Raw genomic sequence first — 26,890 nt, forward strand, 5'->3', positions numbered from 1 at the left:
GTCTTAGCGGCCAATTGTCATATAATTTGTTTTGGGATAGTTTCGATAAAACAAGGGTTACAGGCCTTTTCTGTAACCATACTCCCTCCGTAGATGCCCATGTATTGACAGCAGACGGAAATTATGTGACGTTTACAACTTCACTGCGAACTAACTAGTTACGACAAGTAAATGGAACTCGGCGTAATGATGGAGTCGTCTCAGCGGCTAATTTCAGTACGATTTTTTTTTCCAAGATACGGACATTAGATTGAGAAATACAGAGCCCTCGTGAGAAAGTTGGCTCTGCCGCAAGGCGTTTTCTGTTCGCCGCGACGATTTTTCCGGAGGGTAGCCATAGACAGCTTCGCTGTGAGAAAGAAAAAAGAACGAAGAAGACAAAGAAAATCGAATCTCCGTTTTAATCAACGTCTAGCTCCCCGAGTTGGCATTATCTACCTCTCTATTTTTAAAGCGAAAAGCTCTCTTTGGCTCTTTCGCATGTTTTCGTGGTGGCGCTTTCACCGCCGATACAAAGGCGCCGACGCATACGGCGCATGCAGTCGCCCAACAGCGCTGCAAGGCGCGTTCGATGCTCAACGCCAAGTGTAAGGCGCTGGTGACGTCTTTGCGCTACGTTTCCGTCAAACCCGCCGTGGTTGCTCAGTGGCTATGGTGTTGGGCTGCTGAGCACGAGATCGCGGGATCGAATCCCGGCCACGGCGGCCGCATTTCGATGGGGGCGAAATGCGAAAACACCCGTGGTACATAGATTTAGCTGCACGTTAAAGAACCCCAGGTGGTCTAAATTTCCGGAGTCCTCCACTACGGCGTGCCTCATAATCAGAAAGTGGTTTTGGCACGTAAAACCCCATAATTTTTTTTTTCCGTCAAGGATGATAAAGAGTGCGAGTGCGAGCAGGTGAAAAGCGCGCGCACGACTTACCGATGGCGACGCATCCCAGCGCGATGGCGCAGGCCAGCAGGTATCCACGCCGAGGCTCGTTGCTCTTGCCGTAGCCCTTGGCGAACACCTCGATGTGCGGGAAGATGCGGTCCTTGCACAGCGCCTGCGTCGCGCGGTGCGCCGCCAAACGGACGTTGTGAAATAAGAGCGACACCGGCTGCGGACACGACTGCGACAAGAGTTTCGATCGCTTTCTCGACTTGGCTGTGCGTCGAAGATGCATCGTGACATCGTCGCACGATCCAGCAGTCACGCGCAGGTGGACAAAAAAAAGAAAGAAGCGATAACAGACGCGAAAGAAAACTGGGGCGTTGTAAGGCGTTCGTCGATCTAACCAAGATCATCGCCAAGCGAAAAGACAAAAAAAGCTCGTGAACTCGTACAAGTCTTACGCATACAAAAGCTGCATGATTGTGTATAGGAACCGTCTATCTGTCTGTTATATTGTGAGATGCAAATGCTTGGTCATCTTTTTCCGTGTGAATTAATGGCACGCGCATGAAGATGGTGCCTTCCTTTCGTGCGCCCTTCCTAATAAACTGCAGTTGTTAGACAGCGTTCTTCCTGTGTCCTTCTCCTATCCTGTGGCCGTCGTCTTCTGCGCTGATTCAAAGACTGTATTCAATTCCAACTCACCCAGCTTTCTACCTTGTTCTAAATATGGTCCGTGAGCTGTCAGTTGTAATCATGTTCCGCTAGCGGACCCAAACCTACACGGAGCTTACTATCCTGGCCACGGTTATACCCTCGCGCATGCGCGGCTTGCTCGCAGGCCAGACCCGAGTCCTGCGCGGGACGCTCACCTGGAAGACTTTGGGGGCGCTGACCAAGCTGGCCAAGGCCGAGGAGAGGGTGGCAGCGAATATGCCAGCATACACCAAGGGACCAAAGGCGGATATCAGCTCCATCACCTGCGGCCAGCGAACCACACCCAACTCACACTCTGCTGATACACGCATAGGAACGTTGGCCTCCGCAACGATGAGCGGGGCCTCAGCGTTCACATAAAACGTGGGCAGCTCCTTGGCAGCACAAAAGGTAGTCGACGCACTGGCTCTAGAGTATCGCCAACTGCCATTTTCCTCCTTCCACTCGAACATGCTAAGCAGCCGGCTTGAGGCACGGCTTGGAAAGTGCAGGTATGCTTCGTATGTCATGTGCAATTCACATTGAACTTATATCGCCATCTTATGACAAAGCCTAAAGCTTGCGTCCGAAATCAACTATAGAAGAGTTACAGAGAAAGCTATCTTTTTGGGGGTAACTGAATACTTGTTTATGAGTGTCACCGGTACGTTTTATGGGTGCCTAGCTAAAGTATGTATTTGGAAAATAGATTTTCTTTAGCGGCCTCCACATGTTATTTGAAGACGAGATCTGTTCAGTTTGCATGAAAAGCAAAGAAAGCAACTTGATGAGCCCGCGACAACCTTGCTTCAACCAACCAAATAATGAAACAACCAATCAATGTGAAATTCTTTATCAATTTTGTTCAACAACTCTATCGAACAAATCAGTATAGTTTGCGCCAAAGCAAAGAGAGCTGTTTAACGAACTTGTGGACCCTTTTGAAGCACGGACGAATGAATGGCGCACCTGGCTGTCGTTGAGCAGGCCGTACTCGCATCCTCCGGTCAGGGTGCAGTTTCGCACGTCCGCCAAGGTGGTGTCGTTCACCAGCGCCAGTCCGTTGGCCTCGCGCACCGTCACGCAGCCGCACACGATGGCGAAGAACACGTACGAGATGGTCGTCACGATGATGGCCAGGTACGTGCCCTTGGGAATGGACGTCTGGGGGTCCTGCGCGCACACGCGTTTACGCGAGGGTCAGCTCCCGAGCAAACCTCCGGCGACGAAGCGGGGAACCCCGAAAACTGAATCGGGGTGACTGTGGAAGTTCGGTTCGCAATCAGTTGTAGAGAAGTTACCCAAGAATGGGGTGCAAGCTGCAGAGGGCTTAAAGAAAAAGAAAGAATCAGGCGGAATACATATCCCTGATGTCTGTCCATGTAACCGAAGCTCGTTTTCTCTCTCTCGCGCGCGCGCTTATTTTTTTTTTTCCTCGGCGGTGCACTTAAACGCCACACATCGTATGTACAATGTGCAGGTTTGTTTGGTTACAGATCACGACGCGACCGTGGTTTCGGGTGGTTTCTTTTCTTCTGTTTCCGCCGCGGTCTGGATCTTCCAAGGGAGCGCCATTTACAACTGAGACAAAGGCTCTTCTGCAGTCTCTTTTATATGCGTCTGATGACGTTAATTGCCCCTTTCTGGTTGGTCCGTAGTTCGGAGTACATTTTCCCAGTTACCTGCGAAACGCGACTGCCCGTGCTACTGCCGATGGACCCCGTACTGACGATTTCCGCCAGTTTAAATCGCTTTCTTCGATACGCATGCGTCGTAAATAATGTGAGCGACTAACAACACGCGTAGCGCCAAATCTTTAGTCAAACCCCACAGACGACCGGGGCTGATAAGATGTTCATTTGGAGTTAAGCAGGCAGCATAAGCGGTCCAAATTAGGCACTATATTATAAGCCGAAACAGGACTATAGGACGGCAGCGTGAACCTACGCAATCAATAAGAGGTTAGAAGTCAAAGCGGATGCAAAATTCCGGGAATGACGCTCAGAAAGCCTCGCTCTAAAGAAATGGCAAACCAGCAATCGCTTGCTCAAAAAAATTAAGCATGGCTCTGCTATCGCAAAGACCAGAGACCAGCGGAGCTCGGGGAAGGCCAGTAACGTAGTGCCAAACCGCAAACTTAGTCTAACGTTTGCCGAGCTTCGCCCAGCTCCGCTGGTTTCTGGTGTTTGCGATAGCAGAGCCACGCATAATTTTTTCTTTTTTTTTTTTGACTGCGAGAAAGAGGACCGCCGAAGCCAGCGCGTGGGGGTTTTTATCGAAGAGCAATCATATCACACCACCTATGTCACCACCGCGCCGCTCCTCCTTTTCCGTTAGGCTCCACCCACCCTTGCCGCGTCGCTATGCTGCGCGATGCTATTTTTATTCTCTGCTTTCGCTCTCTCTTGCCTAGCTCGGCGAAGCTGCGGACGTCAAGAGAAACCCAGCGAGGTTCTAACAGCTCCACTGTAAAAAACAGCCGGCCTCCTCGAAAATGAGACTTCCCAAATGAAGAAAATTTCGATTGGATCCAGGATTCGAACCCGGGACCGTCGCCTGACACTCGTTCTATGAGCGAGCTAAAAACATTGCAGATGGCAGGGCGATGGCGAACTGATCGACACGTAGAAGCGCTGGATGCCTCATTGTTCCGTTCATGTGTGCTGTATTACATCTTTTTTAATTACCATTATTATTATAGCGGAAAGTGCTCTTTTTTTTTAAGGAACATCTCGCCGCAACGATCGCCGACAAGCGTTGCTGCAGCCCAGTGATGGCTGCAGCACACGGAGCGGGGCGCGGCGCTTCCCTTCAAACACCCTAGTTGAGGCGCGGCCGTCCAAGCGTCACGATTTTCAACCGAGAGACTTTTGCGAAAGCTGACGGCAGCAGGCCAACGGGCGCAACTTACAGCCAGGTCTCCGGAGATATTGGCGCCGGCGAGGATGCCCGTGGCAGCCGGGAAGTAGACGGAGAACACGGTGAAGAAGTTCTCGCCTTCCTGGAAGTTTGGACCGACGTTCTCCAGCGCTATGGCCGCTGCGTGTCAAAAAAGGAACGAGAATGTTTGCATCAATGACACGCCTTTCATGAAAGCATGAAAGAAAAAAAAAACATGAAAGAAAAAAGTCACGCCGATTTAATGCACATCTTGAATAGGTGTTTAAGCGACGCTTTCTCGAGTCATTTCAATTAAATGCTATGGAAAGACACGGGACGCTTGCAATTGCCCTTTATTTCCGACTTAAGCAATTGTTTACCCGCGCCAAAGCTGTTTAGGAGAGCCCACGCTACGTCTATAGTTGACGAGACACCGACGCCGCCGTACCCGGAGAACGATGCGAAGGAACAACCAATGTTAACGCGGTAGCTCAGTGGCTACGGCTTTGCGCTGCTCAGCTCGAGGTCGCGAGTTCGATCCCGACCGCGCCGGCCGCATTTCATTGGGGGCGAACTGCAAAAAGCGCTCGTGTACTTAGATTTAGGTGCGAGCTAAAAAGAGCTCCGAGTGGTCGAAATCATTGCGGAGCGATCAGATCGCGATTTTGGCACGTAAAGCCCCATAACTTAGATTTAACTTTCGGAATATTCCATTGGGCCAACAGTAGCACTCGGTAGTGTCCCCAAAGAGCTCTTTCAAGAGTTAGCTGCCGTTCCAATTGACAAGCAGGAACGCTGTGATCCAATGGGAGAACAAGAGCAGTTTGACGACGCCAAGAGCAGTCCCGCGCTGCTCCCGCGCGAGAAGCGGAGTGCGAAGGAAGTCGCAAACGCGTCGTGTCCTTTTTATTTCCATTTGTGTTTCCCTCATTTTGGTTCAGTGTGTGGCAGCAAATGGCGGCTGAGAAGCGAAGTTCGCGTTGATATTCGTTGCGGGAAGGTGGCCACGTGACACACCTTCGCCCAGGCGCCTTCTAGCGCGCACGGATCGTTTCAATTGGACAGCAAGCAGTCACTCTCGCTGTTCTACTGCTCTGCTCATCTCTGTCCTTTGGCCCCCCGCTCCTGTTGTGACAATGGAATGCGCCATTAGGTAATGCAGCTATGTACACGTGCTGCAACTGAGCGATTCTGTAATGCGATAAGAATTATCAGGATTGCACTGCCTCCCGGAATCGGCTCGCGTTATACAGACCACACCAAAGTCTTTTTTGCGAGGACGAGTATACCGCGCACTGGTGTAAGGATCGGCCCCACCGAGTAACACGTTGTTGCATAGCCTCCGAGACCGGCCTACTTTACTGCTGCACTGCCTCCGGTATCGGCTCAGTTTACTCGGCGAGAAACTGAAAGCGACCAGCCGCTCCAAACTCAAGGATTAGGCAAAGAAAGCTTCGCATTAAAACCACTGTGATAGGCTGCATCGCTATGTCGGAAGATAACTGTAAATACCTCTTTCCGCTTACGCGAGGTGCATTCTGCCGCACCTTCCTTATGGTATGTGAGTAATTGTGAGTCACGGTATGTACTTGTGACGGTCTTCGTTAATTCTCGAGCAATGTGTGCGCTTGATTAAACCTGAAAGCACGAAAGGAAAAGCGAGGATGAAAGTATAACGTAAAAGTCCTCTTCATGGACATGGTGGTGGTGGTGGTGAATTGTAGCAACAGGCGGGTTTCATGGACATCTTCTCCATTTATAACTCCAGTTTATACGGACTAGTCGAGTACATGGTTATAGTTAACGTACAGGCCGGTACCAGTAAGTCCAATGAGCAAGCGCGAAAAGTAACAGAATTGCCGCACAAGTGTAACGGCTCAAGGGCTCAGTCCCTTGACAGGAGCTAACCCCATTGTCGTTCAGGAAATCGATAAGCAGACACAATGGGCGACGTTTACCAATGGTGGGGCACTAAGCAAAAATAGTGTTGTTGTTTTAACGCCACACTGCCATATACTGAAAAGCATCTGGCCATACGGTTAAACGTACCTTTCCGTCCGAAAACACTCTTCTGGACATCATATCAGACATCAGACTGTCATGTTATCTGTGTATACAGCCGACACGACTACGCACCTCTTAAAACAAAACAAGAAATGTGGGGTTTAACGTCCCAATACTGGCACAGTGGATAGCCACAGTATACTGAAAGGTTCTCGATTAATTTTTACCGCCTGGTGTTCTTCAAAGAGTGCACACAAAGCACGGCACACCGGCGTCTTCTTCTTTTTTTTTTTTTTTTTGCATTCCGTCTCCATTTAAATGTGGCCTCGACGATATGGGAGTCAAACCCGCGACCTCGGGTCAGCAGCTGAACGCCATACAGGCACTGCGCCACCGCAGCTCAGGCATGATTCGTGGGTTGTTCCTGTGAGAGGGCGAATCGAACACTCCTGCCAAGTGCTAACGGTATGTTTGCCAGAAGACGACTGCGGAGTTTTAAGACAAGACGCGATGCCGCACTTACATTTTCGAAGATCCTCTCGCCACGGTCAAGTGGCAAAGACATACTTGTAAGTAGTGAAGAAACATTAGCCCGACGTATACGTATTACATTTACAGCGTTACCATGCTTCTAAGGAGGATTTCCTTCTTTTTTTTCTCTCATCGACAAATGAGTCGAGACTGCCTCACGAGTCACCAGTTCATCGAAGCGCTGAGCGTGAGCGTATACTTACTGGACCATCCGAAGTAGCCCTTGGACTGCTCAACCAAGCTTGGGGGAATCGCGGCTCCGACGAGGAAGTCCACCATGGCTACCAGGAGGATGACCAGAAGCACCATCTGGGCCTGCGATCAACCGCACAGCGCGCACGGGACACGCGACGCCGTCAGCACACCGACCGATGGCCTCCAATAGGCAGATATTCCACGAACATTATCGTACATAAAGAAACATGCTCTTCCAGCAGAAGATCGAAATAAAAGAATTGCGGCAGATCCAACGCACTCTGTTGGAATCTACGTACAGCGGCGCTTCGTTTGAATTCACAAAAGAGCGCTAAAACATGTGTTAGTTTCTCTGTTGTCGAAGTGTCAGTGCAAGGTCATCCCGAAGGCCCTCGCCAAAACACGATCCACGTTACAAGCTGTCCAAACTCAGCCCCTTCGCATCTGCTCGGGCGCGCGCACGCATGAGCCTTTGCGCACCACTGCTAAGCAAGGTGACACCCGCGGGCGATCATCCCGAAGAGCTATACAGTTATCGTTGGCCCGATGGATGTATAAGTGTGAGCGTGGCCTACCGGTTGGAGCATCGGGATGCTGCGCAGTTGCCTAGGTTCGATCCCATCATGGGGCACGTAATTCATTTTTATTTATTTTTTTCGACAAAGATATCCGGCATGACATATGCAGCATCCAGCAGCCACGGTCGTAAAAACCCGGCAGGGGGTTTGCAAAGAGCCTTCGATTTAGAAACGTAAAGTTACCACCCGGAGATCCGAGTTCACGAAATCACGAAATTTCACTTCGCGAACGTTTTTGAGTTAACTTCTGCGGCACAGAGTGATAGTGACCGTCGTTCTCAATCGGTAGGTATGCGTTCCTGTCACCGGCAGAAACCCGCGGAAGAGATTTTGAAAAAAAAAATTAAAACGCTACATCGCACGGCAACGGAAATCGTGCGTTACATTCCGGCAGAGGTGATACGTTCCCAAATTTCGCGACGTGCCCCCTAGCAAAGGTCACGAAAAATATTTCGTTTCAACGGCGCCGGGAACGTGCTTTGTAACTATGCACACACGTCTGCAGCCAATGCATGGGGCAAATAATGAAGGAGGTGTAAGCTTAGCGTCGAATGTGTCGAAGAAGTAGAAGGGCTTGCTTAGAGCCTAGTTGGTGCTACGTGACAAATATGAGCGCAAAAGAAAAGAAGAAAAATACTGCACGAAATAAAAAGGGGATGGACACTGGACAAGCGCTACTCCCAACTCTTTATTCCATAACATCGTCACCAAATAGATATATACATGGTACGCTATAATAATATATGGGGTTTTACGTGCCAAAACCACTTTCTGATTATGAGGCACGCCGTAGTGGAGGGCTCCGGAAATTTAGACCACCTGGGGTTCTTTAACGTGCACCTAAATCTAAGTACACGGGTGTTTTCGCATTTCGCCCCCATCGAAATGCGGCCGCCGTGGCCGGGATTCGATCCCGCGACCTCGTGCTCAGCAGCCTAACACCATAGCCACTGAGCAACCACGGCGGGTATACATGGTACGCTCGATCATGAGCAGATGTGTTATTGAAAAATTACAAAGTGATAAAGAAAGGCTCGACCATTTGACATATCGCTCGAAGAATCGGATTTATTTCGTGCAGAAAGAAACAGAAGGCTCGCTGACGACAATCCTCCCCCTCTTTCTTGACGTGGAATCCGTCCAGTAACCCTTTCCTTATCTTTCTATCGTGCTGTGTTTGTCTTTTGCTGCTGCTGGCTGTTGTTTTTATTGCTTTACTGTCATTATCGCTGTTATCTCGCGGTTGCCGACGACATGCCAAAGGAATTAATAATGGCTACAGGACAGAACTTCTGCGCGGCGAGGCCGGTAATAGACGGCCCAGGATGAGTTAACAGGCGGCCCGTGAGACGTTCAAACCTCACTGCACGCAAAATATGAAGGAGCTACATTGTGAGAACGACGAAAGTCCGCACCTTGGCGCTCCCAATATACATGCTCACCTTGGACTCCCACTCGGTGCCGATGATGGCTATTCCCAGCAGGCAGATGACGGTGACGCCGCTCACTATCCGAACGTCGTTGAGGCCGCCGTCCACGATGAATGTGCCTTGTTGCTGCGGTGGGTGAAGGAACGAGCAATAATTTTGACGGTTTCAGAACAACGTCAGCGCATCCACTCAGGTTACGACACGTGCGCGGCCACGCCAACCCTGAGGTAGGCTGTGAAGCATGGCGCAACGGACTGGTTCAGAGCGCTGAAGGGCAAACGTGTACTCTAACTGCCGCGGTGCCACATAAATTTGGAAAAAAAAGATGCTATCTTTCCAGGAAATCAATTGAAGCCGCTTTTTAGGCAGAATTAATAACATATCTCCAAAACAGACCTCCTACTGTTTAACAAAAATCATCATGCTTCGAAAGGCGCCATCGTATTATTTTACGCAATGTACATTTCAATACTATATCCGACAGGTGTTGAATACTATATCCGATAGATCCCTCACGTTAGCGAGAACCCCAGCGCAGCGTGAACAACGTAAAGCTAACTCAGAGTGACGAGGAAACGAAAAACTGTATTCAGCAATTTTTGGTTACGTGACGAAACTGCCCCAAGCAGGACCGCAGGTTTTGTCTCTCCATGTCTTTGGCATGTAACGAACAGCACGTGCGATACACAGCAGCGCATATTAATTATGGTGACAGAGCCTTTAATGCTACTTGGCCTATCTCCTAAAACACTCTTGAGGAGATTTATGTCAGCAAGGGAACCTTACGCAAGGCCAGAACAGCAAGTGTGCATATGCGAACGAGGTGTTTTTTTTTTTTTTTCTAGGCTATAGGCGTAAACCAACCGCTCCCCGATAACATAAAGGCCTGGATGTCTTGAGCTGTCACGTCGCGAGAGGAGGACCAGTGCCCCCTGAAGACTTCCCGCTTTACGTCATGGCTTAAAGTGCGCAGTGGTGTCGTCGCGTATTAAAATTAAATTATGGGGTTTTACGTGCCAAAACCACTTTCTGATTATGAGGCACGCCGTAGTGGAGGACTCCGGAAATTTAGACCACCTGGGGTTCTTTAACGTGCACCTAAATCTAAGCACACGGGTGTTTTCGCATTTCGCCTCCATCGAAATGCGACCGCCGTGGCCGGGATTCGATCCCGCGACCTCGTGCCCAGCAGCCCAACACCATAGCCACTGAGCAACCACGGCGGGTTGTCGTCGCGTATTCAAAGTGATGCCTAAATTGCGTCGTTTTCAATCGAGCTTTTTGGTTGCCGTACTGTATACGAATGACTGGCTTCTTATTCTTACTTGTCTAACATTCCAGAAACAGTAAGGGGTGCGAGATAAGCGATACGAAGCTGTCAGTTAAAGACAACCAATCACATTAGCTCGCAAATCACGCCGGTACATCATCACTTGTGAACGTAAATTGTATTCTGATTTGCCGCAAAATAGAGTTTGGCATTATAAACAGTAAACTCCGTAGCGTGCGCGGTATAGAGTGCAGAATGTGCGATAGTGTAGGAATGAGAATCGATATTGAACTGGTGGGTTAGGATCACAAGCAACATAAGCGCTAGGAGAGACGCCGTCAAGGGGACGCTCCGAATTAAGTTTGAGCACCTGTATATCTGAATGCACCAACAAATGCTTGTGCATTCCACGCACATTGAAATGGAGTCCCTCCCCGCTGTCGGGCGTCGAATCCACGACCATGTCTTTAGCCAGCAACTTGACAAAACAACCTAGAAACCGCGGCTGGCAGTGAGCATCGTGTAAGTGCGGCACCGGAACGAGCGCCACAGCCCAAATCAGCAAATAGATGTAACATATGTGCAACGATCAACTTTGGATTTCCCTGCAACAGCCACAGTGTCGTGCATCCACGTAAGGAGCTGTCGTCACCTCATTGCGGACGCGGAGGACGGTTAGCGCACGCGTCACGTTAACGTCTCCTCAGAACCAGCACTGTAGTAAGTTCCAGTCACCCCATTACGTATTACGCCCCACTACGGCATACACTGACGTTCTGTTGATTTCACGACTAGGAACACAGGCGTGCGAAACTGCAACGGGTACCACGTCCCATTGAATGAATCAGTCAAACGTTGGCACGTCGTCACTTTCGCAGAACAAAAAATTATCACTCGTCCGCACACACCCCGTAAATAATTAAACCAAATGTTCGAAGCCAGCCCTCATCAATCATTTCACCTGGCAATCATTACGAGCATTACAATTATTAAAAATTTACCTTTAAGATATACGAAGAACTCCAAGAGCAACTAAATAAAAGGCCAAAAGCGTACTTATCCATTCCCTAATTGTGACCAGAAGGCGAATAAGCAATAAAGTTATGAGGAAGACCACCCCGACAAACGTATTGCGCGTCTAAAATTTGACCCCTGGCTCGTTGGCTCGTTCGATGGCTCGTTGACGCAAGGAGACGTGCAAACGCTTTAACAATTACGTAAACGAAGGTCGAAAGCAGAACCAAAATTATTTAACCGACGATGATATGCAGCTGGCAAGAATATCACTTCTAAAATGAATGAAGGCGGCGAGCTTTTTCACTCACCTTGCACAAGTCTCGGACGGTCTCGGAGAAGCCGACCACGTAGAGGGCTATGGCTACCGCGTTGGCTAGCGAGAAGATGAGGCCGATAGAGCCACCGAACTCGGGCCCCAAACTTCGAGATATCATGTAGTACGTCCCTCCTGCGAACACAAAACAAGCGTGTGGAGCCACTATTTTTTCATGTCACTGTCGTGTGCACTGCCGAGTGACAAGCGGATTATATACCTTCTCATCTCACGCATACATAAAGCACATATTTAGGCGCAGTATAGAAAGCTTGTAGACGTCTTCCTGTGAAGTCTATAAAACGCCTAAACAAATCCTGCGGACTTACGGCCTTACAATTTTTGTCGACTAATGTCCGTGCAAAGTTTCTACAAACATCCGACTTGAATGTCTACGGATTACAATTCAATCCTACTAAAAAAAAAATCATTCATGTTAAAAATGTTTGTCCATTGAATGCCTGTAAACTTTATACGGTCACAAGGAGTTTATAAGACGGCATATCAGTTTACTCGACGCCCATAGGGAATCTATGGACTGTCAATTTCCACTTCCATAACGACCGAAATTGGCCACCGGAACGCTTCGTAAACTCTTTAGCAGCGTTTATCAGTACACACGGTAACCGGTGAAAGATCACATTAAGAGAAAATTGCCATCCGTATGGCTGCAGCGGAGCGTTAGATTGGTAGCACAGAAATAAACAAAAGAGTGTCATCCGTATGACTGTACCGGAATGCTAGATTGGTAGCACAGAAATACAAAAAAAGAATTAAGAAAATTCTATATAAGGAAAAATTCCTGCTAGATGAGTGTGTCGAGTGACTGTACGATCACATTCACATACAGAAAACATAGTTCGGTTACCGCTCACGTCACCCGCAAGTCATTGCTTTCGGCACTACTTCAGCGTTGGCGTAACGGGAAAGATACGCGTTCGTAAATACAGAGTGGGCGCTTACCTCCACGGACTTCCCCGTTGGTGCAGATGGCCGACATGGAGAGCGTCGTAAGCATTGTCACGACAGAAGCGAGGATGACGATGGCGGAGCCCAGGCCTGCACGGAGCAGTGGAGGGAGACGATAGGTTATCGAAGTACTGGGCAGGGGAGTTTAATTTCGATAGAAACAATTTGGGAGGTTACTTTGGGAAGAAGGCGTACTGCTACATCTCCACACTGCTACACTGAACGGGTATCATGTATTACTTAATTTCTGCGCACTTCTTTTGATACAAACAATGCAGAAATCACCGCCCATGTGTATAGACAAGAATAAAGGCACCGGACGCCTAAAACATTGCTGCAGCGAACACTGGAGCAGTGGCACTATGCTGTTTTACATAACCTGCCATACGCTGTGTCACGAGCGGTAACACGGTAGGAGTAAAGCTTTGTAGGACTAAGAACTAAGGTAGGTCGAAGAAAAGGTCGCCTACGAAGTACCATTCAGGGGCAGTACACGTATTACGTGGAACTTCCTCATGGGCCATCGGTGGTGTCCGTCCGTCTGTTCGTGATTTCGCTGCGCTCCATTCGACGAGTAGGAAGTGAATGCCACTAAAGTCGCAAGCGAGAGAAGCTTGGGCAAGTCGCCACTGACGCGGGGATCATGACTCCACAATGAAGCAACGCGCAGTAGCACGCCATCTCGGAGGCCAAGCTGGGGTTGAAAAGATTGCAGACCTTTCAGCGAGACGGTGTTGCTGCCGACAGCGAGATTGCAGTTTGGATTCTCCACCATGGCGGCTGCATTCCGGTGAAGGCGAAATGCAAAAAAATGCTCGTGTGGTCGCAAAGCATGTCGAGTCAGGTGACCACAGATGAACAGTCAGCCCGAAAATGTGCAGTGCTTCGCTCTCCCACAATACACGCAGATATTTGAAACGTGAAACCGCAACAATAATTACCTTGACCTCCCCGTATTCAGAAACGTGCCTTAACATGAAGCACACTCTTGACTCGATCTATAGATGACGCCTGGCGCGAACGTGCTTAAGACGCTCGTTGCATTTTCTTCGGCGCGTTCACGTCAAGCGTCACCTAGATCAAGTCAACCATGGGCTTCGTGTTAATGCGCACTTCGAGTACGGGGGTAAATCAGCGAGTGGTTTCCAGTGCGTCATCAACTTGCACAACGTCGCCAACTATTACATTTACGAGCGTAAACGTTGGTTCGTTTTTCTTCGTTCTTTCTTTTTTTTTTCCGCTGCTTCGTTGAAGCGCTGAAGCCTGTTCGATCGGAATTTGTACGAAGACAAACTCGGCTCGTCGCACCAGAGGTTCGCCCGTCCGAGACGGCGTGCACAGAGACTTAACTGCGCAGGCTGGAGATACGGCGTGAAGTTGTAAAGGAACCCAGCTTTATATACAGAAGTTTACAAACAAGACATATTTATATAGATAACGTTTGGAACTTGATATCACTGGGAACTCGTTTCACTCGGCAGAGCCGAAAATGCACAGCACCTGACCTTAGACCAGAACCTCGTACAATGATTCTAGGTGTCATCTGAAAGGCACGGGAGTCCGGCCCACAAGTGACGAATAACCAATAGTAACAACACTGAAAGGTGCACGGTCCGGTTCAGACCCAAAGGGAAGTGCCGTGACGGGCACACGTCCGTGAATATTGAGAGTACAGCAAACTGTCTCCCATATTTAAAAACTAAGCGCTTGAAAACAATGAAAATCCAATCCCTTCCTCGCGGCATGAGTTCCGCGTATACACATGTCAACCAGACGACCGTAATGACCCCATTTAAGGCTTTCCCCCAACTGGCGCGGCATCGTTAAAAGGAGGCACGTGCATAAAGGAGCAATGCTGGACCACCCACGGTCATCGGGAGCTCCGCGGGCTGCTTTTGATGCAAAAGCATCAAATGGCCCATTGAACGAAAAAGCCGGTGTCGTCTGTAGCAGCGAAATGGCACCTAAATTCCCATCGGCTGCGACGCGGTGCCACGAGCGCTCCTCGACGGAGCAGAGCGGGCGAATCGGAACACCTGCTGCTCCAATAGCGCGCCAGGTGTTGCGTGAGTGGAGAGGGGGATCGCCGCGACGCCCCGTCACCAGCGTGCCCGGACGGAGCAGATACGGAGACGCGACACATAACGTCTTCGATATGCAGCGAAGTGTGCTCAGAACGCGAGAGCCTGTTGGCTCTAAAACGCGAAACGGAGCGGCGTCGAGTGGCGGCGATGAAGCCAGAGGAATGTGGTGGACACTTAGCACAGAAACGCGAAGTGCAGATACGTCGATGCAATGCAGTGAGACAGCAGCGGATCTGCAAAACTCGATAACATACCCTGCAGCAAAATTGGAAACTACTACTCGCCGCGTAAAACTCGAATGTTAATTAATGATTTCGCATTCACGACTCGTAAAAAGTGCTTAGTTGTCTTCGGATTTTTTGTCCCCGCACTGGGCGACAAAGTGCTTCTTCCAACCGCGTCCAAAGCCAACGGGTCGGCGATGACAGAAGCCCTCGAATGGTCACGCGGCGGCTACCTCTCCATCCGAGTCCGTTTCCACGGAGGCGAGTCCCGACAAGGCGAAGGCACGGTGGCCGCTGCCACTTGGGTGTTGCCCCTGCCTAGCGAGGGTCACCCAGACATACGTACGGGCTTTACTCCCGTTTTTTTAGAGGATAGGATACAAATAAACCTTATTTGTCCAACGGTTAATGCTGTTGGTGCCCGGGGCTAGTCTGCCAGGGGTCCATCGCCCGAGCAATACCTTCCAAGATCCTCGGCAACGGCCCTGGCCCGCTGGACGGCCCACTCCTGGTCTTCGGGTGCCTCGCTAAGGAGAGCGGCTTGCCATCTTTCAGCGAGGCGCACCGCTTCAGAGGGTCCTGCTGTTGTCTCCCCCCTTCCTCTTGAAAAGCCGTTTCTTTCGAAACCGTAAGCGCCTGACTGATGCAGTCTTCCTAAGACTGCGCGCGCATTACCGACAGGCGAACATGTTGCACGGGCGCCGCTTCAAACGGAAGCGCCTCTTACACAAGTCCCGCGAGGGGCATCTTCTCGTGCTGTCCCCGCGCCTTTCCTCGTGCTTCCAACGGGCGACACACCCACTCTCAGGAAGCCTGTGCGCGTCTCAACAAACCTCTCGTCGTCGTTGCTCAAATGCTGGCTCGCCATACTTCAATCCCTTACAATAGGCGAAATCGGGCCCATCTCGTGTTTAAATATAGGAGCTCGCACATGGGCCCCGGAACGTAAGTTTTGCTACGATGACGCGTTCAACGAGTGAAATTGTCGCCTTTCGAGAAGGCTTCGTGCCGGAAAGAAATGTTTAAACCGGACGAAAAACTGTGCGCGCCTCTCTTTGCTGTATGTGGTACAAGGAACGAACCTTATATGGGCGTCGCCAAGAGAACACAGTTGGAAGTTTATTCTGCAGTGAAAGTAACTAAATCGTACCAATTCCAGCTTGCCCCACCACCCAGGAAAGCCGCAGGAACAGGATGACGCCCCAGATGTTGAGCAGACATCGCACCTGCGTTGCCGGAAAGAAAAGAAAGAAGCACCCATTAGGAGTTGTCGAGGACAAACCGAAACAGGACAACACGGTTACCGTTTTTTTTTTTTTTTTCGCTAATGTTCCACAAAAACAACGAACGTTGTGCCATAAAATCCGCTACTAACTTTATCAATTCGCTAAGAAGAACCTCAATGACATGATGCACCATGCATATACTGAAGCGTCAGAAATTAGGCAGCTACGTATGCGGATATATGATTCACTACTAAAGGAAACTCGTTTTTTTTTTTAGCCATCAGAACTTCTCCATTGCTTCCATTTATTGCGTAAAATATGACACACTAACCAAATATTTATCGATAAGATATTACTTCCCGCACCTTGGTAACGAAACTTGGCTGTAATCGACGTATATCATAATAGGCCAAGCTTAAAACGCACACAGCGCTGACTTACAACAACAAAGTTGTTGGAAGTCAGTGTTGTGTTGGTCTTTCTTCGTTTGTCCCTGTCTCTTGTACTGTTGTTATTTTAAAAAATGGCCTACTAACGGGCCCAATCTCTACCACTCATGCCACGCTGTTTTGATACCTCAAAATTCTGATTTAAGCACGGGAAACTTAAACGATAGCCTGTAGTTGCAGTTTTGATAAGACTGAGTGAGTTTCCAGTTCTTGATAGTTCAGTAAACCGATGACTAAGTATTAATTATTACACTTAATTTAATTCTACATCAAATAATCTTTCCTTTGTTTCTTTTACTTCTGTACTATTGCACTCTCCATGGCTAGAAATAAAATGAACAATTTGTTCGATAGTTGTCCTTGGTGTGCAATGGAACAGTGTTTCGACATTACAGTGTTAACGTTCGGAAAACTCGATTAAGTTAATTTATTCAGTGATCCCTAACTTACGAATTCCCTTTTACGTATCTTGCGCACGTTTCTCTTGTCGACGCCTTCCGGTGACCCTGATCGTCTGAGAGGGCTATCCCCAGAAATTTTTGTTGCTATTGTTGTTTCATGTCATTTAGCTAGGTACCACTCGCCTGGACATGAAAGGTCACACCGGTTAATGTTGTTCTCTTCGTTCTACATTTGCGACGAACACAAACACACACGCGCACGCGCGCGCGAACACAAATTACGTCGAACTCGTTAGTGTACGTGCGACAAGCTGCGCAGCCGGGTGCAAACGGTGTAGTATTCTCTTAAACTGCTTAACGACACTGGCTGCAGTCCGACGCTGGATGAAGCGAGACGTAAACACTTACTGGGAGCAACAGGACAATGCGTCAGCGCTCAGATCTGAGGAGGTATATGGAGAAGGATGAGAACAGAATGGGCCTCCTGCGGGCGTATACTCACAAACACTCCCTGGATCCATCCCAGCTTGACGGCTCCCTTGCCCTTGATGACCACCTCGTCGGCAGTGTTGCGAGCGGACTTCTCCAGTGACTGCTGCGCACAAGACAAGGTGAAAGGCAAACGGTTAGGACCAACCGAAGTCGATAACGATGCGAGACCATCGAAAAAAGAAATCACGTGGTTAGTCCACCATACAAGTAAACAGTGATATTCGAACACAAACCTCAAAGCACTGCATATGCGCACTTCGTGGCTTTGTTTCAGTTTCTTGATGTTATTATTATTATTATTATTATTATTATTATTATTATTATTATTATTATTATTATTATTATTATTATTATTATTATTATTATTATTGTTGTTGTTGTTGTTGTTGTTCTTGTTATTATTATTATTATTATTATCATTATTATTTGTGGGGGAGGGGGAATCATCGCCGGCCTAGGCTCCTAAGCTCCTGCCCATTTATTTATTTATTTTTATTGATGAAGCTTACTCAGCAAGGCGTGATGGAAAGATGATGCGTGTAATGTCCCATCAATTTATTGTGCAGCCAGGCTTACTGCATCCGAGAACGCGCTTTTAGTAGCATTTTGCGCGCGTCTCTGGACATTAACCACCAAGTCACCAGGGAGAAGCGCCATCCATGATCACAGAGAAGCATTCTAGTGAAAGGAACAGAGTTGGAGGAGCCGGTCTTCGAAGCATCAGACTCAGGATCTGGCTTAACGAAACTTCAGACCACGCATGACTGTGTGTAGCATCCCGAGACATCTGTCAGGTGCCGTGCAAGTCTTCGCGCGGATAATCACGGACAGAAAGAAACAATAAAAGAACAAGTACTAAGAGAAAAGAAGGCAGATGAGACAACGCTGTTCTTGTTTGCATATTCGTTTGTCTTACTGTCATATTATTTATCCTCCTTTGTCTTGTTATTCTATTATTAATTCGCGGACTTCTTTCACGCTCGGAAAAACACTTTTATGTAGCACGTACGGAGCAACAGAAAGCCGTATCAGGAGTTTTTCATGTCGCTGTACAATTTTCTCATTGACACTTTTCATCTAATTATAATGTTCGAGAAGCTGGTTAATTAATTAGGACTAATTATCTAATTTGGCGGGATGAAAAAAGATAGGCTGAGTATCTCCAAGCGACGGCAAACGATATTACCTTGGTTCTGTCCAGCTACGTAGCATATGCATATTTTTAATGTGTGGCTCAAGTTACGTGAGACACCCTGTACACTGCTACTGCTTTGAAAAAGAAGTTGACCTATTTAAAGAGAAGCGTCTGTTGCTGGGGCACGAAGCCCCGAGAGTAAAGTACAATAAGGACACCTAAGCAGCGTTCGGTATAAATGGGAGAGGGGGGCGGGGGAGCGGTTGCCATTATTCGTAGAAGCTCGCGAAAGACTTGACAAAAAAAGAAAAGGGGGGGGGGGTAGCTTGTTCACTTTCGACTTCTGTTGGCCTAATCGTTCGCGAAGAACTGTCAAACACACCTTGCAGTCGCAGCTGCAAGGTGAACAAAAGAAGAAACTAGGCTGTTTCTTTTGTTCCCTTGCAGCTTTTTCTTTCTTCTTTGTTGTGTTTATTTGTTTGTTTCCATTAAGTGTTACGGCACTGACGCAAGAAAGCACTAAAATAACCCCACCGTGCAGGTTTTTCTCCGGAAGATCTCGTCTACCACAATTTTCTTTTTCACGACTTAGCCATACTACGCATTAATCTGTACGCACTGTGCCGGACGTGTGCAGTTTAGATGTTCTCAACCACGTTCACGAAACAACCGCGCAGCCACAAGCTTGCTACATGCGCACAGTAGAAACTACAGCGTACGCCGTGAAATGAGCAAGCAAAAACAAAGCACAAAGAACAGACGAAGGATAGGCTTCGTCTCTTACGGTGCACTGACACCGGTATTATTTCGAAGTGTTGGAAACTCTGCCACAGTGATTTCGCGAGTGAAAGTGTGACATTTGGAAAGTATGAAGCCTGGGAAGCGATAATTAAATATTTCAATTTGATACTAAAATTACTCTCGAAATGCCAACCTTGCAACAGGTCGATATTGTAGTGACGTCATGACACAGAGCGAAATTTACTAACGCCGTGTAGCAACAAGGCTAGATAAACACGCCCGACGACCTTAGCCACATAGCAAAATAAACAATTGTGTATAGAACGGATTTTTTTCTGACCATGTTGCAGTGATTGCAGGAACAGAGCTAGCGTGTATCATGACGTCATGACGCATCCACTACCTGGGTACCGAAACCAGAATTATCTCGTGGAAACAAGTATTACAGTAAACTACTCAGGGCGCTCTGACGATAGCCAGTATCTTTCCTGAGGTTTGAACCTTCACTTAGCGAAGGAAAAAAACCACAATTGAAAATGTCATGTCAGTACTCCTTTCCCCCGGCAACGCTCAACATATCATGTATGTTGCGCTATTTTGATACCTCATTATTTTTATTCATGCACGGGAAACTTAAAGCGAAAGACAACCGCTCAGAACATGAATCGAGATAACTCAGTTGATAGGAAGATTGGCTATCGTACTGGCTAAAACGAGGCCTGTTTTTCTCACTAAAATAGGATTTACATTTTATTGCGACAGCTATTATATGGACACTCCAGGCGAATTTCTGCCGTCGGCATGAGGTTCCGTATAAAGCCCAAGGGCGATAAAGTGGTCGCCGCGCGCCGTATGCTGTATGTGCGAGTGAAAGCGTGGGAGGTTGAGCCGGCGATCACGGCTCAATCTCGCGCGCGCAACGACGGAAAGCGGGGAAGAAGCGCGCCGCCTTCCGTCGCGCGCAAGGCTTCGGGGGGAGGAGGAGGGGGACGCGTTCTAGCCCGTGCGCGCCCGGCAGGGCCGCTGTATCTTGAAAGCCAAATGCGACTGGTACAGAGTCCACGCTGCGCTGTGTTTTCGCGCCGTAGTAGGCGTTGATGCGAGCGGCGGCACGACAGTCAATTCGCTCGCTGCTGCTGCCGCGTTTCCTCACTGCAGCCTTTTGACAGCGAGCTTCCGCGGTCATCGAGTGAAATGTGTTTATGTTGGCTTGTTGCCAACATAAACCATGCCTGTTAATTTATGTAGTATGTCTATGCTTAATAGTTCTGACGGCCGATGGAACTACTAGCCTTAGTTCGTATAGCTGCCCACTAATTTGCTATCGCAATCGATGCTTCGCCTCTCGGGCGAAACTGCCACTTTCTTTAACTCATCACTAAAAGTACCGAAAAATTACCTTTGGCACCCCACGCGGCAAAAACATGAAGATGTGCAAGTGACCTATCACGTGATCTTCTGCAAGTGTACGCGGTGCCTGGTCTTTCTGCTAATATTGAAATGCAGAACACTTTCTTCTATTACAAGCTTTTTCTAACTTAATAATATGCAGCTAAGTCTTCGTTTGTAGAGAGTAGAAAAGGGGCGCCGCCTTAGCCTTCGTTTTCGATGAGTTGGCTTGGTTCGTCTATCGACAGAATAACGACGCCGGGGGCCAGCCAGCCATGACGCAGGCATGTACTTGGGGGGAAAACGCGGAACCAATTTCAGAAAGGTCTGTGCAACAACGCAAACTATTGTAGCAGCTTTTTATTTTCAAAAGTGGTGGAAAAGGTACAAATATAGGCGGTTAACGACAGCTGCACTCACTGCTGTGAAAGCAGAACGGCTTTCACAATTTCCGAGGAATTTGCGAGGCGGGCTATCGGCATCGCTCTCACTTCTCTGCTTTGCTAGAGGAGGTATTCCTTTCTTTTTTACACGCTGCACAGATAAAAACTTCTGCTTACAAAATAACCACGCGCGTTTGGAGGTAACCGCTGCTGGTGTAATCGTTACCGAGGGTGAGCTTTACGTTGCACCATAAAAAACTCGGTCCTTAAAATTCGGTTGTCAGCCCCTTTGACGCATAGCCTATAGTAGCGTTTTCGATACACTGGAGAAAGTTTTCAGCTGTTGATAGTTCAGTAAACCAAGTATTAATAGTTAATTACTGTACTGACTAAGTTATAACTTAAACAATATTTCAGTTCTTTCTTTTAGTCTTCCTTTGTATTTCTTTTTTCTTTCATGCACAAATGTACTCTCCATGGACAGAAATGAAAGTTATCAAGTTGTTATAATCGTCCTTGATGGGTGACTGTGTTTGATCATAGCGGAGTTAAACCTGTCGTTGTTGTGGTGACTACGATCACGACTCTTAACCAAAGAACGACAACCAGAAGAGAGGAAACAAAACAGCGCGTCGCCTGTGTTCGAGCCATCAAGAAGCGAGCTAGCGCGCACGCGCGCGACCGGCTAATTGCTTTTCGGTGCCGTCTGTCAGACGCGCGGACAGACGACGGCGACTCCTTTGTCTCTTCTGCGGGACAGCCTATAGAGCTAGTTGCTGCGCAACTCTTGAACGCGGCGAGAAAAAAAGAAAGGTGTTTCCTGCGGAGAGCCACTCTCTCCTAGTCTGCGCAGCCTCCTCCGACCTATACTCGTTAATGACTAGCACGCACACGACCGAGCGCGTGCCGCCAACGGGACGTCCGACGTGGGGAAATGACAAAACAAAAGCAAGAAGAGGTTAAAGTCGTCTGACTTGCTTTTACGCGGATGCCCGGCTCGAAAGCGCGGCCATCGACGCTTGGATTCGCCTGCTCGCTAGCTTGCCATGACTGCTCCCGTCGCTATGACTAGACGTCTACTCGATAAAACCGTGCAGTGACGTCGAATAGCTGCCCACTCTAAGAACGAGGGGAGTAGTGGCTACTCATTTTGTGTGAGTGACCGGTTGTTCTATATTTGAACTCCATACGGGAGAGCTTTAGTAACGCGATCAAGACAGTGAGTGAGTGAGAGAGAGAGAGAGAGAGAGAGAGAGAGAGAGAGAGAGAGAGAGAGAGAGAGAGAGAGAGAGAGAGAGAGAGAGAGAGAGAAAGCTATGTAACAACATGCAGAGAATTCTGCCGGTATGCATGTAGCCGCCATATGCTACTTAGCGTGTGGAAAGGGATTGGCTACAGGAAGGCCCTGTGAGAAAGAAGAACGGCAAAACGAAAAAGAAAATGAAATGCAGTAAAATGTATTATCGTGCTAAGTACAGGTGAGGTAAAGGTGATGATATAAACAGACTGTAACTTGTCAATTAAGCCAGCGTCTTTAATAAACCAGAAAAGAAAGTTTAAAACTTGACGTTGCGTTGAAGGAAAAGGCATAGGACCTAGTGTGCTTCCTAGCTCTGTGATGGTTCTTGGGAGGCATGACCCATTCAACTTAATTATGTCTCTGTAAGGTGGACAAACTCCAACGGATCACGCATCATTCTCATTGTACGCAAATATACCAAGCGTATAATAATATGTACCCGAACATTCACAAAGGGACTTGAATATGGTACAAGAGGTCACTCCCGCGTAAAACAGTGGCCAGCATTCCCGTACTGGTGCTTTGCGACGGTGTTCGCTCTATCATCGGAGAAGCTGACAAATCAGTTGGAATGTGACACGTGTAGCAATCGGCATGCAACCGTCGCTCAGACCGCAAGTGATATCTAGTAGGCGAATGATTGCGTGGATGAGAAAATGTCCATGGATTTGTTGATTCGGTGAACTGAAGCCCCGCGCACTTTTAACAGTGCTGCACAAAATTAGGGAGACGGCGTCGTAGTAGCAACCACGTCGCCGCACCAGAAACCATTACTAAGCCTCGACGCGTTTGCAATCGACGTATGTACAGGGCTGCCGGGAACCTCAAATTATAGATGTGTGCCCTGGTCAGCGATCGCGATCTACCGCAGCAACACTAGACAATAAAGCTTTTTTTTTTTTTGCTCTTTTGAAGACCAAACCGGTTAATGCTTCCTACTGGAAAATATTAACCGCTTCGAGAGCGGTAACCATTCATCAACGTACAGTCGCCAGACAACAAAAAAGGAAAGACAACGTAGCTTGTATACTTGCACACATTAGGCAACAATCGGTTTAAAAACATTCTAGTTGCACTGAAGTAGCGAATGATTTATCGTGTACGGGCTGAACAAACAAAAACACTCGACAGGCGACACGCGATGCCCTTTCTTAAATGCAGCGGCGGACGCTTATCATAATCCCACGTGACCACATCATGTTTGTCCGTAGCATGACTGGTTATAAAAAAAAGTCAGCCGTCTTAACAAAGCAGTGTGGTTACGCCACCGTTAATGGCGCTTTGCCCTCAGAACCCTTCCGGCGTTTCAATTCGGCAGTAATGGCCTGAAGGCGGCTTAAAAGCTTTTTAAACCAGCATAGACATTTTGCTCGGCCGGCCGATGTAGGCTGCAGGGAGAAATTATGTCGAAAGCTCCGCCTTGGTAAGCACCGAGCGCAAGCTTATAATCTTATTGACTTGCTCGCGCCATCGCATCATTGTGCGCCTATGCAAAGTGGGGCGCTGGAGAGCGCCATTGTTGTAAACTAATCAAGCACGGGTAAATCGTGCAAACCATAATGCCTGTGCACGACGACAAAGAAGCATTAAAGGTAGTGAAGCTGAACGACGTTTAACCATCCAATATCGGCTGACGCAATGCGATGGAGTAAAATGGTAATCTGGCAACGATCAGTTTTCTTCCGTTGCTGGCGTCTACCTATGGCAAAAGTACAGAAGTGTACAAGCTAATTGTAAGTTTCGTGAAGATAACACATCATGTTACGCGCGACGCGAACGTACTGTCTGCGAAAAGTTTTGAAACCCTACGCGAATGACATGAACATGATTGATTGATTGATTGATTGATTGATTGATTGAGTGAGTGAGTGAGTGAGTGAGTGAGTGAGTGAGTGAGTGAGTGAGTGAGTGAGTGAGTGAGTGAGTGAGTGAGTGAGTGAGTGAGTGAGTGAGTGAGTGAGTGAGTGAGTGAGTGAGTGAGTGAGTGAGTGAGTGAGTGAGTGAGTGAGTGAGTGAGTGAGTGAGTGAGTGAGTGAGTGAGTGAGTGAGTGAGATTCAAGTGGTTTAACGCTGTAAAGCAACACATGATCCGTCACCGAGCTCCTGTCTCATGATAGCTTACATACCGCTTGAAACTTGCTTCGAAATTTGTTGCTTGAGAAAGTTGCTTCGAAACTTTCTCGGCGAAAACTGCAACTGTATCATACGTAAGAAGTAAGACAATCAATGCGTAACGCGTTATTTGAAAGCTACAAGAACGTCGTAACCTTGAGTTCGTCGCAAAAGACTTGTCCCAGCCGAAGGCGGCGAGAGGTTTAATTTACCGGCAATAGGGAAGCAGGCTAAACCACTGACGTGAGCAGAGTTTCAACGAACAGGGAGTAATAGGAGCCGGTTCCTATCTGTTGGACCACATTATTACACGGCGCAGTTGCAACCTGTAGTACAGTATCATTCGCGGGGAGAATATAAATAACCCAGAGAACACTCGGAAACGAACGGGGCTTTTACGACCCCGAGAGAAACACGGCCCGCGGAGCCGCGTAGTACAGCGTGAGTGAAACTTTCTCAAGGCAGTCTATTCAACGCCCCCGTTCATTTGGCGAAATAAGGAAGCGTCAGACGCCGTTTTCCTCGAGAGGAGTGCGCATGCGCCACACACAATGGGTCATTTTGCGTCCTTCAGGGCTACTCGCATCGTAAGAGCGCCGAAACGTTGGACAGGAAACACGAGCCCTTGCTCATGTTACGACGGTGTAAGTGGCTCGTCAAGTCGCTGCGCTCCGAGAGAAACAAACAAGCAGTTTTATTCTGGAAGTTCATTGGGACGCTAGGCGTTCTAGTATATGTATACTCCCGCACGCCGTCGCAGTCCTGTTTCTTGTCTCGTCTCGCTTAAAAGCGTTGAGCGAGTCGGGAGATGTGACGCGGATTTTTTTTTTTTTTTTCTTACAAAGAAAGTACAACAAGGTTGTCGGCTAATGGAGCGAATTGTGCTGAAGGGGCCGCCTTGACAACAGCCGTTTTCTCCTCTGTTGTCCAAGTGAACCTTTCAAAAACACGTGCGCTGTGCACCCGCGGTTCTTATCAAGGTCTCGTACGCTCTGTTCGGTTTACGCACACACACACACACACACACACACACACACACATTATATATATCGCTTCGATGAATTTATTGATGTATACACAGCTATTGGCAACGTTCCGAGAGGGACAAGTGAACCGCAAGGTCGTTGTCGACTACGGCCAATCGCTTTCCCAACAATATTCGCAAAAGACAAGCAAAATCAATCACAAAAATGAAAGCGCATGTCAGCGTCCTTGCCACACCGCAAGCAACAGCGATTGTTACCAAGCGCGTCTACATACTCTGCAAACAACTGCCGACTTACACCCTTGTTAAAGTTGCTCGCCGACAGTTCTGCCTGTTGAGGGTTAAGTTGTTTTGATGTCAGCAACAAGTTTCCGCAATGTTAACGGACCATAAATTTCCATAACCGGCACAGCCGCACTGCGTAAGGCTGTGAGTTCGCAAGAGTATAGTCTATCTCTGGTTCACGTCCTTGCTGTTATCTCTCTCGTAGTGCAAGAGAAACGCGTTAGCATTACGTCGTACCTCTTTGAGGTGTGTGCGTGTGCGTGCGTGCATGTGTGCGCGTGTGTGTGTGCCTGTGTGCATGTGTGCGTGTGTGCGTGTGTGCGTGTTGTCGGGGGCTCACTCGACACATGTCGTCGTAGAGCTTCTGAACAACACTTTGCGATGTGGTGGCCACGGTTTAAATCGTGTATTCTAGACTTCAAAAAGGTGCGATATTATGTTAACGCATTTCTCTCACATTTACTGCTAAATCGTCACTGATTCTTTTTTTTTCCCCCGCAAATAGTGAAGAAGTATCATTAAAAGGGTGAATTGATCGACACCACTGACAAGGAAACGTACCACGAATTCCTCGAGTTTCCGCTGCTTCTTTCTTAGGCTCTAGTTTTTCTTGGACGGATATTTAGAGAGGATGAAGCTCGAAACGACATGGATGCGACATGACGTGCGAACAGGAGTGCTAAATGGTATCGCAATGGCGTGCCGTGGTTCAAGGAAGATACTTATCACGACTTGTGCATGTATATCCTAGTCTTACGAATTTATGTCGTGGCATAGGCCTCTCCATAGAAAGGCTATAGATGAAATCAAAACACAGGACTCCGTAATAAAGAATGCCGTACATGCTACTAATTAGGTATGCGCGTGGCAATCACTATTGTGGCAAAAAGAAATGTTCGCTAGTCGAAATTGAGTACAGGACGC

The 26,890-nt window shown here is 48.2% G+C and overlaps 1 protein-coding gene across 1 annotated transcript in view; it reads right to left on the bottom strand.

Annotated features, from left to right (window-relative positions):
- LOC126542060 (solute carrier family 12 member 2-like) overlaps window positions 1-26,890 on the bottom strand; it is a 139,898-nt gene that overhangs the window by 38,919 nt on the left and 74,089 nt on the right. The window contains exons 2-11 of the mRNA XM_072286444.1: window positions 17,647-17,739; window positions 16,219-16,294; window positions 12,755-12,850; window positions 11,787-11,926; window positions 9,204-9,317; window positions 7,192-7,303; window positions 4,485-4,612; window positions 2,543-2,746; window positions 1,750-1,857; window positions 926-1,049 (exon numbers count right to left, since the gene is read on the bottom strand). Coding sequence (XP_072142545.1) covers window positions 926-1,049; window positions 1,750-1,857; window positions 2,543-2,746; window positions 4,485-4,612; window positions 7,192-7,303; window positions 9,204-9,317; window positions 11,787-11,926; window positions 12,755-12,850; window positions 16,219-16,294; window positions 17,647-17,739 — 1,195 coding nt within the window. The remainder of the gene's footprint in view (window positions 1-925; window positions 1,050-1,749; window positions 1,858-2,542; window positions 2,747-4,484; window positions 4,613-7,191; window positions 7,304-9,203; window positions 9,318-11,786; window positions 11,927-12,754; window positions 12,851-16,218; window positions 16,295-17,646; window positions 17,740-26,890) is intronic.

The sequence above is a fragment of the Dermacentor andersoni genome, chromosome 2, assembly GCF_023375885.2.
Source record: "Dermacentor andersoni chromosome 2, qqDerAnde1_hic_scaffold, whole genome shotgun sequence".
In the NCBI taxonomy this organism is placed as follows: Eukaryota; Metazoa; Arthropoda; class Arachnida; order Ixodida; family Ixodidae; genus Dermacentor; species Dermacentor andersoni.